Raw genomic sequence first — 16,992 nt, forward strand, 5'->3', positions numbered from 1 at the left:
TTTTTACAATATTTCAAAATCGCATATCTGAAGAATCAAAAGAGAGCGCTATAAAATTCCAGGCGTTTACTTAGGAACATATATCCTCTACAATATACGTCAAAATGAAAATAATCCATGCTATGTAAATTAATGTGAATTTTTATCAAAAATATATACATAGACATATTTTATATATAATTATATATATTTGATTGATTTTTCCCTGAGGATTTATTTTCTTGATTTCAAAGTATAATAGATAGATATCATGTGTGATACTTAAAAAAAATCGAAATACGTTTTTCTAAAATGAGAAAAATTATAAATCCTGTACTATACATATATAAAGTATCTTGAATATGTAATGAAGGTAAAGATTATACCTTGGCAAAAATGAGACTTTTGTTTGGCGTTTACATGAACGTTTGTGGAAGTTCATCGAGAGTTTAAAAACGATTAGTAAAGAGTTTGTAGAACAAAAATTGCAACACTGCAGCGTTTAAAAGACGTTTGTACGTTATAGCGTAAACGTAAACGTTTGAAAAGTCTGAGTAAACTCTGTACACGAAGATGTATCAACGTTTACTGAACGTACTCTGAAAAATGTTACCTCAGCATTGCAAAACTTTTATGTAACATTATATAAAGAGTTTGTAGAACAAAAATTGCAACACTGCAGCGTTTGATAAGCATTCAAAACCCAACAGCGTTATGTAAGTGCTCTTACAAAGTTTGAAAAGCATATAAACTCTCAGAAAACCCTCACTCAACGGTTGTTAACGCTTTATAAAGTTTCTTATTTTCGCCAGGGTATGTGTATAAGAAATTTATCTATATTTATTTGCACGACATACTTCAGTGAAGAATATAAATGCAATGGTAGCAGTTGGTAGCGATTTACAAACAAAGGGAATACCGTGATAATAGCGATAATTTCAAGACATTTACATATTTTTATGTTTGCATAGATACAGAATATTAGAGACAAAGAGGGAGGGGGGGGGAGAGAGAGAGAGTGTCACATCTCCTGTTAACAAAATATACAAACAAAATTAAACAGCTGATAACTTCTTATCAATTAGTATAATCCCAAGTAGCAAATGCACATCATTTGATGTTAAAATAACGTGTGCTCGCTATCTGGGATATAATACAGAGACACTCGTGTTATATTCGTTTCTTTTTTTTTTAATATAGAGGATCAGCAAGAGAGAAACAAGATTAAAACAATGCATTTGAAAGTATATACCATTTAGTTATCCCATTTACATTATACATCGTATATCTTCATTTGTATATTTCCAGGAAAATGCTTCCAAGATCTCGGGTTACGAACCTATTTAAAAGGTAAACAATTGCAATTGTACACGTATTTAATTAATGTAAAGTCCATTCAAATACTCGAAGGAGTACTCTCATAATCTTCCTATAAATATAGGCTCCTTAGCAAAGTAAACTTTGTTAACGCAAAACTTCAATATAACAGATTGAGCGTGTACGAAACGCTATGTTAGTAGATGGTGTTCTACCTTGCTTAAGCTACAAATGGATAACGGAAAGCACATATATATATATATATATATATATATATATATATGGGGCATTCTTTGTCAAATCGGACACTCCCCCTGTCCAAAAATGAGGGCAACCGAAAAATTTCTTTTAGGGCTCATTTTATAGCTATATGCATGTACTTTCGTTTTAACTCTGGCCTTTTTGAAAAACCAAAATGGCGGACCCAATATGGCGGCCAAAACTTGGGGAAACTGAACTTTAAAAAGCAATATCGTTCATTAGAGCGTACTAAAGCGGTTGCTTTAAAACGAAAGTACATGCATATAGCTATAAAATGAGCCCTAAAAGAAATTTTTCGGTTGCCCCCATTTTTGGACAGGGGGGGTGTCCGATTTGACAAAGAATGCCCCATATATATACACACACACACACACATACATATATATATATTATATATATAAAATGTATATATATCATAATATATATTACATATATATAATAATTATATCATAATATATATTTTACATATATAATATATATATACACAATATGCATATTTACGAATAATCTAAAATAAAATATGCGCTCTTATAAAATTATTGCAGCTTCAACATAGCCCCAAACTTGAACCGAGAAAAACAAGCCTTTAGCGTCCTTAGCGCAATTAACATTTTTCGGTTTTCTTCTTTAAAAGCTTATTCAGCGTATTTTGATTAAAATTATAATATTATGCTCACAAAAAAGATATATTACATGTCTCCATTCTCTAATTACGATAACGTATGTTTCTCTTTATCTTTCTTTTCACGTATTAATTTTTCTGCTTTATCCGCTATTTATTTGTGTGTCTTAGGACTATAAAAGATTAGAATTTACGTTAAAGACATACAGTCTACTGTTATTCAGATATATCCGTATTCAAATGATCGTTTCGTTGATGTCTAAAAATATCCTTAACTTTCCTTGGAGTTATTTTTCTTTTCTTTATATATATAACCGCTATAATATCAATTAACCATTCTAGAGCGCGAGTCCTTATTAGAAACATTCATTAATTACATATAGTAATTCATTTAATCTATATTTTATACAAAATATCTCTGCATCGTTGCAATTGTTTGACAAAAACATACAAGTAACTTAATATTACGCACGTTCGATAGATTTAATTTTTCGTGTTTTGTATGTGCTCTCTCTCGATAACATATTCCTGTCCATTTGTGGCAGTAACAAAAGTTCTTCAGAATAACGTATAGCACCGATTGTCACGTGTAAAACTGGATCGATGATACAATACAAAAGAGTTTCCATTATCCGCAGGGAAAACACAAACGAGCAGATTTATATTGGTAAGCTACAATCGAGATTTGACTATATATATATATATATATATATATATATATATATATATATATATATATATATATATATATCTTCCAATTATATCCAATTATATTGTATCTCCTACTTTTATCAAAAAGTATTAAATTTATTTTCGAAATATGTTAAACACATTTTTCTCAGTGCAAGAGTTTTATATGTACATTAAAATATATACCTACATCTTAGAAACGAGCTTTCTCTCATTGTGCAATGGAAAATGTGAAAAGAAAGTACAGATGCTCTATTACTGATAAATACATTATAAAGAATTTGAATGTGTTGATAATATATAAATCATTTTTTGTCGAATGTATATATATAAATTGTTTAAACAAATATAATAACAAACATAAAGTATCCGAATACGAGTCCTGTCCGGCCAGCTATCCGTATCATTCCCATACAGCGTCTGCGTCAAATTCATCGCCAGATAGTGTGAAAATCATCACGTACGCGTAAGATCCGTGTGATTTTTTACGTGATGCAATGGTTTGTGAGCATTTAGATGCGATATGTCATACCGTTCTTTTTAGAAAACGCGTGCGCGCTATAAATATAGAAAAACTTACCAACTCCAAAAAAAAAGGAAAAAGAAAATCACCTTATCACTATTCAATTAACGGTACTTGTGTTGTCTTCGCAGAGGATTTTCGCGCATACTTGTGCGCGAAAAAGTAGGATGACGGTGAATAAGGAACGCGATACAGAAGGACGTCCATACAGAACATTAAAAATACTTTTTTATATGTAATCTTACAGATTAAATCTAGATTAAATCTATAACTATAGACACACACACCTTTTTGTCTTTATCGAGCACTCATCTTTCGTTTTTCTTATACATCACGTTGTTCATACTCGATAATACATTGGATTTCGTTATCGTTGTTAGGCGTGTGTAAATTAAATAATGAGTAACATCGCTCGCGTGGGAGTCACGGCTGTACGAGGCCGGGGAGAGAATGGGCTCACGAGAAATTATCACCGGCTGTTTCCATCTTCATCTTCTTCTGTGGAGAAGTCACCTGCGAGCGTAGATCCGTACCAGGTCTTTTCGCTTGGGGATTACTTTTCACAGCGGTAGTTGGATCTGCTGATAATAATAGATCATTTGTTCAAATGCATTCTTTTTGAAAGAATTTACATATACACATGACTCGGACTAACCTTGCAACCACCTGACTTGAGTGGCTGGTCCATATCCCTTGTCGTTTCGTGCTGCTATTCTAAAGATTATGGCCGGTTTCGTAGTGGTGTCCACGTGAGCGGCATTAAGGGCACTATTGTTCACCGAACAAGCATTATTCGAACCGCAATAAACTCTAATAAAGGCTAACTGATTTGGATTCGACACAACTGTTTTTGGTTCCCCGTCATTGTTCAACGCGGTACTCCGCACTGCCAGATAGACGGAATATTCGAGGATGGGACCAACGTTGCTCGGTGGCGGTTCCCAAGAGATTTGTGCGCCGTCTGCGGACTTGGATATTTTTATAGCGCTCGGTGCACCCGGGAAGCCCGGAAGACACGTTTTGAATGCTGCTACCTGTAATGAAATAAAAAAATCGTAAGTCTTATTTGTCACAAAAATTTTTCCTACTAAATAAATATTATACGCGTACAAAATTGGACTTGTTACCTCGCTCCAGGCACTTTGTCCGCAAGTATTCACAGCGGCGACTCTGAATTTATAGGCAGTTCCGGGCTCTAATGCTACTTTAGCCCTTCCTTTAAAGATATCCATCGTCAAGGATTGTGTAATATCTAGCGGCTCATCGCCAGGAAGATAATAATGTTGGACTGTAAAGCTGGTTCCTTTTATTACTCCCACGTCGTACCATTCTGCCTCTTTCTTCTCCTCCTCGCTCTACAAAAATATCAATTAATATAGTATATTTGTTGCCAAAACAGTACATTATAATAAAATCTACCTGTTCGTTTTTAACTTTTATCGGTGACTCAGCCGATCCCAAAGCAGCGGTAGCCAATGTCGTCAAAGCCGTTGAATCATCTCCAGTTTCCGATCTAGCATCATTGAGCTTCTCCTGCTTCAAATTTTCTTTCTTCGAAGATGTTAGTTCGTCTTTCACTTCCATTTTCACAGGAGTGTGTACTTTTGCGTCTTCCATTTCCTTCTCGAGAGGCAAGGCGACACCGTTGATCGATGATATTGGTACATCGGGCGACTTGTCGTGTTCTGTAGGTTCGTCGGTTGGTTCCAGTTTCATTTGCACACTCGGCGTAACGACCGGAGTCGTCACCGGTGTTACATTAACTGCATCTGTCGCAGTCAACGTGCCATCGTCAGTGGCCATTGGTTCACTGGTGCCTTCCGATTTTGCGAGAGAATTTTCAGCCGGAAGATTGATTTCTGATTCTGCGTTTTCGTCTTTCACTTTCTCAGCTTCCTGAGTTTCATCTTTGGAAAGATGTGCTGTATCCGTATCTTCAACAAATAGATTCTCAGTCGCCAATGACTTTTCGTCTTCAGCAGAATACGGTTCGAGCTTTATATCTTTTGCTTGGTTGCTCTCATCCTGTTGGGTTTCATCGGTTTTTGTAGCTGTCGGATTTACGACGTCTGTCAAAGTTGTCTGTTCCGATGGCGCTTCCACAGGTGATTCTACCAAAGGTAAATCAGGTTTCATCGGTTTCGTTTCATCAATTAATGGTTTAATATCCACCTCTTTTTCATTCGGTTGCTCCGCATCATCGGCGCTTGTTTCGATAGGTATTTCGTCATCGGCTGATGGATTATCAGAGGCTTCCTCGGAAATTTCGCCGGTAACAGCAGGGGTAATCGACTCAGTCGTTACCGCTTCAGGCGTGGCGGCTTCCTCCTTTATTGTAGATTCTTCCGTTTGAACATTTTCAGCCTGAACATTAACATCCTGTTCTGTGACTGCTGCTGGCTCGTCAACATTAGCCGATTCGGTAGCGCTTTCTGAAGGAGTAGGCTCTTCGTCTAAATCCATCTTCTCCTCGTCTTCCGATAAAAGAGCATCAATCGGCCCATCAACTTGAGGAAGTATAAAATTTCCATCGCCGTCGACTTGCATCGGTTCACCCGCGCTCATCTGTGAAACTAGAGCAGCCGCTGTAGTCGTTTCATTACCATTACAACTGTCCTCCATTTTGTCGTCACCAACAGCACCATCATCTGCAGCTACCATAAACGACAGGCCACCAGATGGTTCCTGAACCGGATCTATCAGACCTGCCTCTGCTGCTAATGCGGCTAACGCAGCATCAGTAGTAGCTGGGCCATCAGATGTTGATGCTAAAATATTATTTTATGTAATTCAACAATTTGCAATTTTTGTCATATCATGTTGATGTTCAAATACATAATTCCATTTACCTAAGGAAGCTGAAGGTTGTTTCTGTGAAGAAACAAAAAGCATTTTACCAGCATCTATCGAATCTGATGCACTCGAAGTAGTTACTATAGAACTGCTTGTTGGCATAAGCGTCACTGTCTTTGCACCTATGCCTCCCGACATTTGCAAAGTTACCGGTTTCCCAGACATCGTCACTGCTTCCTACAATTTGTGTAAATAAATTAGACACATAAAAAATGTTATATATATATATATATATATATATATATATATATATATAATTCTTTTTCTTACTTACGGGAGTTTTTTGCATTTGTGGCATGGCAACGATTTGACTTTTGCCAGGATTGAAGATGGCTTGCGAACTGCCTTTCGTAGCGATAGTCACTGTCTTTGGTACACCACCCTGTCCTGGGACTGTGATAGTGATAGGCTTGCCGGCAGTTCCACCGCCCATCGCACCGGAAGAAACAACAATCATCTTGACGCCTTGTTGATTCGTGACATGATTAGTAGCCGATAATGGTAAGACGTTGACAGGAGTAGTAATATTACCCCCTTGTCCCGTACTAGCCTGCGAGGTCGTCACAGCTTGCACAGCTCTAAGACCTGAGCCTGTAGTAACGACAATGATCTGATTGGGTCTGCCAACCAATCCGCCATTACCACCTGGTTTAGTAATCATTATAGTCTGCTTGCCCGTGATATTCTGTCCCTTGCTCATTGCTACTATATTTGACGTTTTCATGGTCGTGAGTATCTTTGATCCTGCCACCGTATTTGGACTCACTAGTCGCAATATTGTCGCTCCCTGATTGAGAGGCTTCGCGCCGGCTGCTTGGACAGTTTTGCCGGGAATGAGGCTCACCTTGGGCACTGTGGTCACCATGCCCTGTCCGGTCTTGAGAAGATGCACAATCTGCTGACCAGATATGTTCTGACCGGGTTTTTGCAGTATGATCTGTTTGCTTTGCTGCGGCGAAGTGGCGCGCAATACTGTGGCACCGGGCGCAGCGAAGCGAATCTGCTGACCCGGCTGAACATTCTTCATTCTAATGGTATTGGTTGCGGTCGCGGCTCCAGCCTGCGGCAGAATGGGGACATTGTTCATGGTAATTTTTGGAGTGGCAGCTGCCGCAGCAGCCAGAGCGGCGATGCCAGACATTGCGGCGGCGGGTGTTTGGCCTGACGCCACAGTTGTAGTTGCGGTTGCGGTGGTTTGCTGTTGTTGCTCGGTGGTAGCCACTGCTACTGCCGTCGGTATCGCTGTTGCGACTGTGGAAGTAACTAGGGGAGAACGGATGCGTATGACATTGCCGGTCACGACTCTCGGAGTCATAGGACTCGTCGGTTTTTGCACCACTTGCGGTGACACCTTTACGGGACTTTGCGCAGTCGACTGAACTCGCAACGGACTCGTCACCGTCGTTGTGACAGTTGATCTGGCGGCAGCGGCAGGAGACGGGATAGTCGGAGGAAGAGCAGCGACCGTGGTCACGGGCGGAGATGTGACGGGTACGGTCGCGGGGGTTGCCGCCATCACGGGAGTCGTTACCGCTGCCGCGGGGGTAGTGCTGACGATGGGTGTAGTAGGCGCCGGTGTGCTCACCGGCGGGAAAGCGCCGGTCGCCGCCGGCGGCATGTCGTACTTCTGTATCTGAAGGATATAATATTGCGCGGACGGGCTCGCGGTCCAGCTGACTTCCAACGTTTGCGTGGAAGCCCTGACCAGCTGGACTCTGGAAGGCGGCGCCGGTTTACTGACTTCGAGATACCATAAATCCTTGCAGCAAACCTGAAGAATCACAGAAGTGTCGTAATATAAAGGCACTCTATCCGATTAAAGATCGTATAACCAAGACTAACCCTGACCTGGTTGTTCCAAGCTTTACGATAGCCGTCTCTACCAGACCAAACATAGAGTCTGCTGTGCACACCAACTGCACAATGACCGGCGCGAGCACGTGGAACATTTTCCTCCAGAGAATCGACGGTTAATTGCTCCCAAGTTAGAGTTTCTGAAATAATATTTCATTTAAACGGTGAAACACAATGCAAATAGGATCGAAAACAAATCTTTCTGATAAATAATCTTCTTCTCGAATAATTAAATTTTATCAAACTGATTATCACCAAGCTGATAAATTTATATCAAGATACTTCAGTACTATGTACATTTGAGCAAATTCAGATTTGAATATTTTTCTACTTAATATGCCAACAATATTTCCATTCTTCTGGACTATGTCAACGGGATTTATTAGATCGTAAACGAATTACGTTACTGCATATTTAAATTTCAGCAATATTATGATTACTTGGAATTTTATGTAGTATCTCATGGATGCATTAGAACCTCTCAAAAATATACTTCTAAAGAGTATATTGCATTCCTTCCACGCGCGTTAAGTCACTCCCGAATGACATGTGTGAGGATAACGATCCTGCCACGCAACAATATATAAAGCTGCGGACGCAATACCTTTTTCATAGGATGGCATAGAAAGGACATATTCATGCAAATCTCGCGAATAATCGTCATGTGAAACGATATCTCTTCTACAGCTTTAAACTTAACAGGAGTGAAAGTAATTCATTAAAGTACACTAGAACTCCATATGATCTACTTAATCTTGAGAGGTTCCTGCATATTTAAGATTTATAACGAAAGAAATGATGAAATGTAGCTTACCTAGATTCAAGCATGCTAGTGTACTTGTGCATTTCCACTCTTTCTCATGCGTCGCGACTTTAACATCATCGACGACCAATGGCACCCATCCCCCGAATACGTACATGCGATGACCGATCAAAGTGGCAGTATGTAGTGATCGTGGCAGAGGAGTAGGTCCATGAACCATTGGTTTGTTCCAAGTCATCGAATCGACATCGAGGAACCACAAATCGCCCAAACGACAACCGCTCATACCACCGTAAATCACCAGACAGGATTTACCCGTCGTACGATCGGTGTATGCGACTCCAGTGTGAGATTCTCTGGGGGGTGGCGCATGTCCATGCGTCTGCGGCACATCCCAGGCTGTTTGGCCGTTGGGAAGAAGCTCGAGAGTATACAGATCGTTCAGATATCTCGGTATATTGTTCTTCGGGTCATCGCTGTCGTTCGCGAGACCTCCAAAGAGGAAGACCCTGTTGCCGATAAGAGTGAAACTGTGTCCCAATCGCGGACACGGAGGTGGCTCGTGTTTAGGCGGCTTCGGCTTCAGGCGTTTCCATTCCCATCGGCTCGCTTGGAGTTCGTACAGCTCGTTGGAGTACTTGCCATATTCCACCATTCCGCCAAAGACCAGGATACGTGTGCCGTCGACGACAAATCCGTATGCCGCGCAACCTGGCGGGATATCTCCCTTTGTGGATGGCACGAACCATTGGTTTGTGGCTGCAAAAGTATATAAATGTTTATATTGTTATATATAATATATATTTTGAAGTAACCTTTTATTTTCTAATTTTAATATTAACAAGGCATTAATAAAAATAAGCCACTCTGAATATTTTTTGTAAACTTGTAAAAATAAATACTTCATAAAAATAATTTAATCATATAAATGAATTTTGTTTTTATTACATATTAGAAAATGTTCAATAACAGAATTTAATTTTATTATTTCAAGTGACTTTAATTATTTAAATAACAAATTTTTGTATTAATAATTATTTAAATAAATAAGTTTTAATTATTTTAAATAATAAATTTAAAATTTTTTAAAATCTTAATTTCAACTTCAAAACATAACTAAAGAATAAGAATAAAGATATATATATATATATATATATATATATATATATATATATATATATATATATATATAGCTCGTATATTTTATATTTAATTTTATAGTTAATTTTTTTTGTAATTTATTCATGTGTAGTGTCTATTCAAATCTTTTACTTTGTTAAAAAATCTCCTGATTGCCCAGATATTTTTGCTTAAAATTCCAAGTAAAAAGAATATTTAAAGATAACATTTTCATTTTTTTATCATTACAAATTAAAAAAAGGAAAAGATATATATATATACTACATATTCAATATCCTGTTAAGACATATGAATATATATATATATATATATATATATATATATATATATATATAAAATAAATATATTATATATTTATTATAAATAATATTAATAATAATTTTATATGTATATATATATATATATATATATGTACATATATATATATATATACATATAAAATTATTATTAATATTATTTATAATAAATATATAATATATTTATTATATATATATATATATATATAAAATAAATATATTATATATTTATTATAAATAATATTAATAATAATTTTATATGTATATATATATATATATATTTATTTACTTTAAATACAGAGATATATAATATATTAGAGAAATACAGAGATAGATATATATATATTTATAACATTTTAAATACACATCATTCACTTGATTTACCGATTGCTTACGATACAAGAAAAAAATTATCAAAAATAAAAATAAAAAATAAAATTTCCGGGTTCTCAATAAAATTCCATGAGAATTCCCTGATTTTTCAATTACAACAAAAACCCTAAGCATTCCAAGTTTTTCTAATAGAGTAAAAATCTTGTTAGGACACATTCGGATCTTGACAGAAAAGCGGAAAACAGAAAAGCAAGAGCTAATCACAGAAGAGCAGAATGTACTGTTTACTTACACTACGAATTGTGATTGACTTCTGATTTTCTGATTCTCTGTGAATGCGCCCTTAGATCTTTGAAAAAAGAAGTGCAACAAAAATATTTCTATTAAATAAAAAAATTAAAAGAAATCATAAAGTAGGCAGACAATCTAGGACATTGTTCCAAATCTGTACTACTGAAAAATCTATGCAATTCTCTGTTACAGCTTTACAAATCTTGTAAAGTAAAAAAAAAAAAAAAAAAATTTATTTCAACAAATTACTTTTTAATCGATTTGTTTCTTTCAAACGAAACAAAATATGAGAGCATTAAAAAGAAAAAGGAAAAAGCAAAGAGGAAAGACGTCGCCGAGAACTAGAAAATACAAGAATCCATATGCGTTCCGGCTGTTACCATGGCGAGCTCGAGCGCGAGGACAAACATTTCGAAATTCCGGCTGGAAATGCGCGCAACTGCGCGCGCATGCGCGACAAGTCGGCGGCGATGTCGCACGCGCGGGAGAAAGAGAACGCGGCAGCCAAGCGAGAGGGAAACGACGCGCGATAGGTGGGATAGAAAGAGAGAGGGGGGGGGAGAGAGACAAGGCGAAGAAACGCGAACGTGGAATGACGGGAAACGCGCGATTGCGTCGCGCTCCCGGACGAGCGAGGGGGCGTTGAAGGCAACAATGGCCGCTCCCGCGTATAAACATGTAGAAATGACAGATCGCGGCCGATTACGCGTCGCATCGCCGGCTTCCCCGGGCCGATCGTCGCGGATCCGCACGGACACGTCCTGGCGATCGGGGCCCGCGGGGTCCGCGGGCCCCGATCGCCCCCGCGTCCCGTTCGGGACGCGGAATCGGCGGGTATGTCACGACGATCCGGCCGGTGACCGTCTTGTCAACGTATGCCGCCATATTGGTTCGCGGGAATCGGCGAAGGAACGGCGCGCCACGGGAAAAAGGGACGCGAGAAGCTACAAGAGAGAGGGGAAGGGTAGAAGACGAAGGGGGATACAAGAACTCACCCGTGTTGTATACGTGTAGCTCGTCGACAATGCCCTCGTTACCGCCGCCGAAGACCACCATGAGGTCCTTAATGGCGACCGCCCGGTGACCATGCCTCGGTCTTGGCTGAGGCCCGGTAGGATTCGCGATCCGCTTCCACTTTAGCATGGGTGCCGCCATGATGACCGTCGATCACATCATTTTTTCATGCCGCGCGAACGTACTACTACTACTATCGCTATTACTGCTATTTGGGAGCCACCACCACCAGCACTACCACCGTCGTTGAGTTACTCCGAAAGTGGCGCGATACACGGTGGATTATGTACACCGGGCGTCCTCCTTTATCACAGAACGCGCGCACCGAGTTTAGAGCCTCTGCGCGCGACGCCGCGCGTGTATGCGTGTGTGTGTCTCTGTATTTACGTGCGCGGTGTGTTTACGGGCACCGGTCGCGCGGATTCTAGAGCGGCAGCTTCACGTCGTTGTTGTCGTCGTCGTCGTCGTCGCGACGCGATCCTCTCACATCGTTCCCTCTCTCTCGCTCACTCGAGGATTCGAGATTAATCGGCGGTGATTCTGGGTATACGCGAAAGCGCCGCTCCTCCCCCTCTGCTGCCCGATGGCGAAGCCTGCGTCAAAAAACGAACGGCGGGCTAATGGAGGTTTATGTCGTTACGGCAAGATCGAGCGGGACGCGACGAATGATAACCGTCGTACTTGTCGGAGAAACAGCCGGATTGCTCGGTAAATTGACGGGAAGGCGCACGAGCGGCCTTCAAGAACCTCGTCCACCATTGCACACAACTCTCGCGTCGGCAACAAGCGGTAACAGGACAGGCGCGTTGCCAACCGACGCCGGATTCCAGGGGATTAGGGAGTGTTCGATAGCGGCGATATTTTCGACCTCTCGAGAATCGATCGTTCTTTTCCGGTTTCTCCTTCGAAATTTATTATTTCGGTAATTTTGTTCTTTTTTTCATAATTTTATTAATGTAAATACAATATAAAGAATTTGATGAATTGTTTATGTATGTAGGTTACGTTCCAAAACGTAAGTAACCGAGGAAATTTTACTCGGATGGCCGTTCCGAAACTCTTTTAAGCCTTTCCGATTGGTTCAAATCGGCTATCGAGTAAAATTTCCCTCGGTTACTTACGTTTTGGAACGTAACCGTAGATAATATTTTTCTCCCTCTCTCTCTTTCTCTTTCTCTCTCTGTCAATATAATTTATTTTATAGATTGCTGCCACTAGAGGCGCTGGGGATCATTTGTTTGAAAAAAAGAAAGCAATGGAAACATTTGCCTTTCCTCGGATATATATAAGGCTGCGTTCGGAAGCTTTACATATTAAAAGCGTCGTTCTATCTTTGTTATTAATTGAAAGAACAAAGATAGAATACGCTCAGCCAAAATTAAAAGCATACACCAATCAGGATCACGAATTTTGCAACAATGCAAAGCAGCTTTTTCTGTTGAACGCAGCCAATAGCCGCATTCAGCGGACTCAACCGCTAAGTAGTAATCGAACATGATTGGGTTTGGAATTATCCCGTTTGACTACGTTGCGATTGACCACAGCCAATTATATCGATCTGTGCCTAGGGTAACCAGCAACGATTAACCAATCAGAGAGTCCTATTTTGAATTGGCCAATTGGCGACGTGGTCAATCAGGTACCTTCCATTGGGTTTCTATCTTCAGATCCGACCAATCAGCGTCGAATTACATCGGAAAATCTAGTAATGTTGCCCAACTGTTGAGTCCGCTGAATGCGGCCAATAGCTGCGTTCAGCAGAAAAAACTGCTTTGCAACTGTTGTAAAATTCGTGAGCCTGATTGGTGTATGCTCTTAATTTTGACTGAATCTAAGAGCATACACTATCAGATTCACGAATTTTACAACAGTTGCAAAGCAGCTTTTCCTGCTGAATGCAGCCATCGCTTATTAGCTAGTTGAAAATGCCCTTTGATTGGTCAATTGTACTGGTTATTCTGGCAATCGGAAAGATGTAGAGGATGCTTTGAAGCGTTTGATTGACCAATAAGGTTAAAGAAATCTTTATTCCTTTTATCCTGATTGTTCGAACGCTTCCCCAGCGTCTTCCCGACCGAAATCTCTAGCCACCATTCTAGATCTATGTATCTAATCGCGCTGTGGTTAAATTAACTTCTTCCTTTTTCTCCGAATATCCCTTTCTTTAACATTAAAAATAAATGTAAATATGTATAAAGATTATATCAAACTATATATTAAAAATTGAAATTGAAGATTCAAGATTAAAAATTGAAACTAATTAGAAAAAATTTTAATTTTTTTTGTTCAGATTGTTTGAATTCCAATTTTTAATCTTCAATGCGTAATCTGGTACGAGCTTATTTCAATAGAATACTATAGTAAAATTACTCACATAAACACAAGAAATTTTAAAATATTTAAATAACCTAATGGCGTTTTTGAATGGTCAAGTTTACGGGGTAGCTTACTAGACGTCATTGACCAATTACAGCTATTCTTTTGAAGAATGTATGGTTACATTCTCCAGAAGAATGGCTGTAATTGGTCAATGAAGTCTAGTAAACTATTCCGGAGCGATTAAATTCAACCATTCGAAAATGTGTGTGATTAGCTGCATTTAGCGGACTCAATCGCTGAATAACAATCGAACGTGATTGATTTCTACTTTCAGATCCAACTACTCAGCGTCGAATTACATTGGAAAATCTTGTAATGTCGTCTAACTGTCGAGTCTGCTGAATGCGGCTAATAGCTGCGTTCAGCAGGAAAAGCTGTTTTGCAACTGTGTAAAGTGGCGTCTATAATGAGATTTTATGGATGCCGTCACATGCGGCGTAACTTGCGTAAGCGTAACGCGCCGACCAATCACATCGTTTTATTTAAGTATCAGCTTCCGCCTAGTTATATACGCTCTTTACGCTATTATCGTTACGCCGAATCCAATTTTTGGCGGAAGAAACGCTGATGTATGTGTATTAGTAAGCGTATCGTGCAGTGTTATTCAAGTTATAGGATAGTGTAGATTGAAGAGGCATCAAAAAGTTTTAATAAAATATGAATAACGATCAAATCTTCTTCCACTTTTGCCATCGTTTTCAAATAATTATTAATATTAAGTTAGGATCCATTATTGACACTCTGAATTAGTTGAAGAAAAATTGATTATGTAAAAACAAAAAGATGCTCTCTCTGAACATTGACATAATTAAAGTTAAAATTATAAATTATCAAAAGTTCCTAGAGAATAAGCTCCTTCTGGAAGGAAACCTTAAGGTCTTATTATGAAATAAGGAGGCCTTGATAAAATAAGGAATCCTCCAATAAGGATTCCTCAATCCTTAAGATAAAGATCATCTATGAATACGGGTGATAGTCACACTGAATTATTTTGTCATGTTGGCAACCCTTTAATCAACGATTAAAGCCTACGGCACACGGTACAATTTTTCGTACTGGATTTGATAAGATTTAGTAAAATATTAGAAATGCTGCATTCTGATTGGTCCATTTTTAGTATTTTATTAAATCTTATCAAATCCAGTACGAAAAATCGTACCGTGTGCCGTCGGCTTAAGTTTGGTCGAAGCGGCCCTTAAGGGCTCTTGCACACAGCACGCGGCAACACTTGCCGCGCGGCGGAAGCCGACGCGATAGCCAATACAAAAGTTGGATTGAGTTCAACTTTGACGCACGATGGATGTTATGTATCTGCTGATTGGCTATCGACTTCCGCCGCGCAGCAAGCGTTGCCGCGTCCTGTGTGCAGGACCCCTAAGCCCCTTGCACAATGCTAGGCAACAGGCAATAAGAACAGAAATAGTATTTATTCTCTGCTCCTATTGGCGAATATTTTCTGTTCCGCGTATTTATTGGTGAATAGTTTCTATTCCTTATTTATATTGGGTGCATCCAGAAGCACAACCGCTCACTGAGCGGCTAAGTAGCAATTGAATGGCCGCATTCAGCAGACTCAACAGTTGGGCAACATTACTAGATTTTCCGATGTAATTCGACGCTGATTGGTCGGACCTGAAAGTAGAAACCAATCATGTTCGATTGCTACTTAGCGGTTGAGTCCGCTGAATGCGGCCAATGTGATTGGTTTCTATGTTTGAATTGACCAATCACATTCGATTGCTACTTAGCCGCTCAGTGAGCGGTTGTGCTTCTGGATGCACCTATTGCCTGTTGCCTAGTATTGTGCAAGGGGCTTTAGTCTTCTAATAATTGGCTATAAGCCACTTTTAGAGGCACTTTTATCGATGAAAGAAGATTCAGAATATGGACCATTGTGTCTAAATGGCCGCATTCAGCGGACTCAACTGCTACGTAGCAATCGAACACGATTGGTTTCTACTTTCAGATCCGACCAATCACCGTCGAATTACATTGGAAAATCTAGTAATGTTACCCAACTGTTGAGTCCGCTGAATGCGGCCAATAATAAACCAATCGCGAGCCTAAAAAATAGACGCCATATTATTGTATCATTTACATCATAGGGCCTGAGCAGAATGGCTGCCTCATAATTTTAAGACTATGTTTTATGCCTTAGGTCTTTGTCTTAGGTAACGCACAATACTGTGTGTTATGTCTCGAGTCTTATGTATACGTGAACGTTTGTAAGAAATAAACGTTCGCGTATACATAAGACTCGAGACATAACACACAGTATTGTGCGTTACCTAAGACAAAGACTTAAGGCATAAAACATAGTCTTAAAATTATAAGGCAGCCATTCTGCTCAGGCCCATAAATGTGATTAGTTGATTACTCTCACGTTCGAAAAATAAATAAAATAAAATATATTTTTTGAAAAATCGATTGTTTTTTTACAGTTCCTCTTTTAAAATTTGGTAATTCTTTTCATGATCTATCAGTGTAAATATAAAGAATTTGATGAATTAGATACATATAGAAAATATATTCTTTCTCTTCTTGTAGTAATTAAACAAAATAAATTGTTTTACATTGTTGCTAGAAATGCTGATGGTCATTTGTCTAAAATAAGGGAGCAATCAAAATATTTTTCTTTTTTCTAATATCTTTTTTTTTCAATTAATATTAGAAATAA

General features: G+C 38.9%; 1 protein-coding gene across 4 annotated transcripts; it reads right to left on the bottom strand.

Moving 5' to 3' along the window:
- Nucleotides 1-3,602: 3,602 nt before the first annotated feature.
- Hcf (Host cell factor) lies at nucleotides 3,603-12,737 on the bottom strand. Of its 4 annotated transcripts, none has more exons than XM_083078972.1 (9): nucleotides 11,918-12,737; nucleotides 8,914-9,621; nucleotides 8,094-8,239; nucleotides 6,520-8,016; nucleotides 6,242-6,422; nucleotides 4,812-6,160; nucleotides 4,520-4,747; nucleotides 4,048-4,426; nucleotides 3,603-3,973 (listed from the first exon to the last, which is right to left on the bottom strand). In XM_083078972.1, exons 1-9 carry the CDS (start codon nucleotides 12,075-12,077, stop codon nucleotides 3,849-3,851), a joined length of 4,773 nt encoding a protein of 1,590 aa, XP_082935098.1. In that variant the 5' UTR covers nucleotides 12,078-12,737; the 3' UTR covers nucleotides 3,603-3,848. The 4 variants fall into 4 exon arrangements, with proteins under 4 accessions (XP_082935098.1, XP_082935096.1, XP_082935094.1 ...); XM_083078970.1 differs by having other exon boundaries at nucleotides 3,603-3,970; nucleotides 8,088-8,239; XM_083078968.1 differs by having other exon boundaries at nucleotides 8,088-8,239.
- Nucleotides 12,738-16,992: the final 4,255 nt, after the last annotated feature.

This window comes from Camponotus vicinus, unplaced genomic scaffold (genome assembly GCF_025532165.1).
Source record: "Camponotus vicinus isolate PSW18456_S1 unplaced genomic scaffold, iyCamVici1.0 SCAF_1, whole genome shotgun sequence".
Classification (NCBI taxonomy): domain Eukaryota; kingdom Metazoa; phylum Arthropoda; class Insecta; order Hymenoptera; family Formicidae; genus Camponotus; species Camponotus vicinus.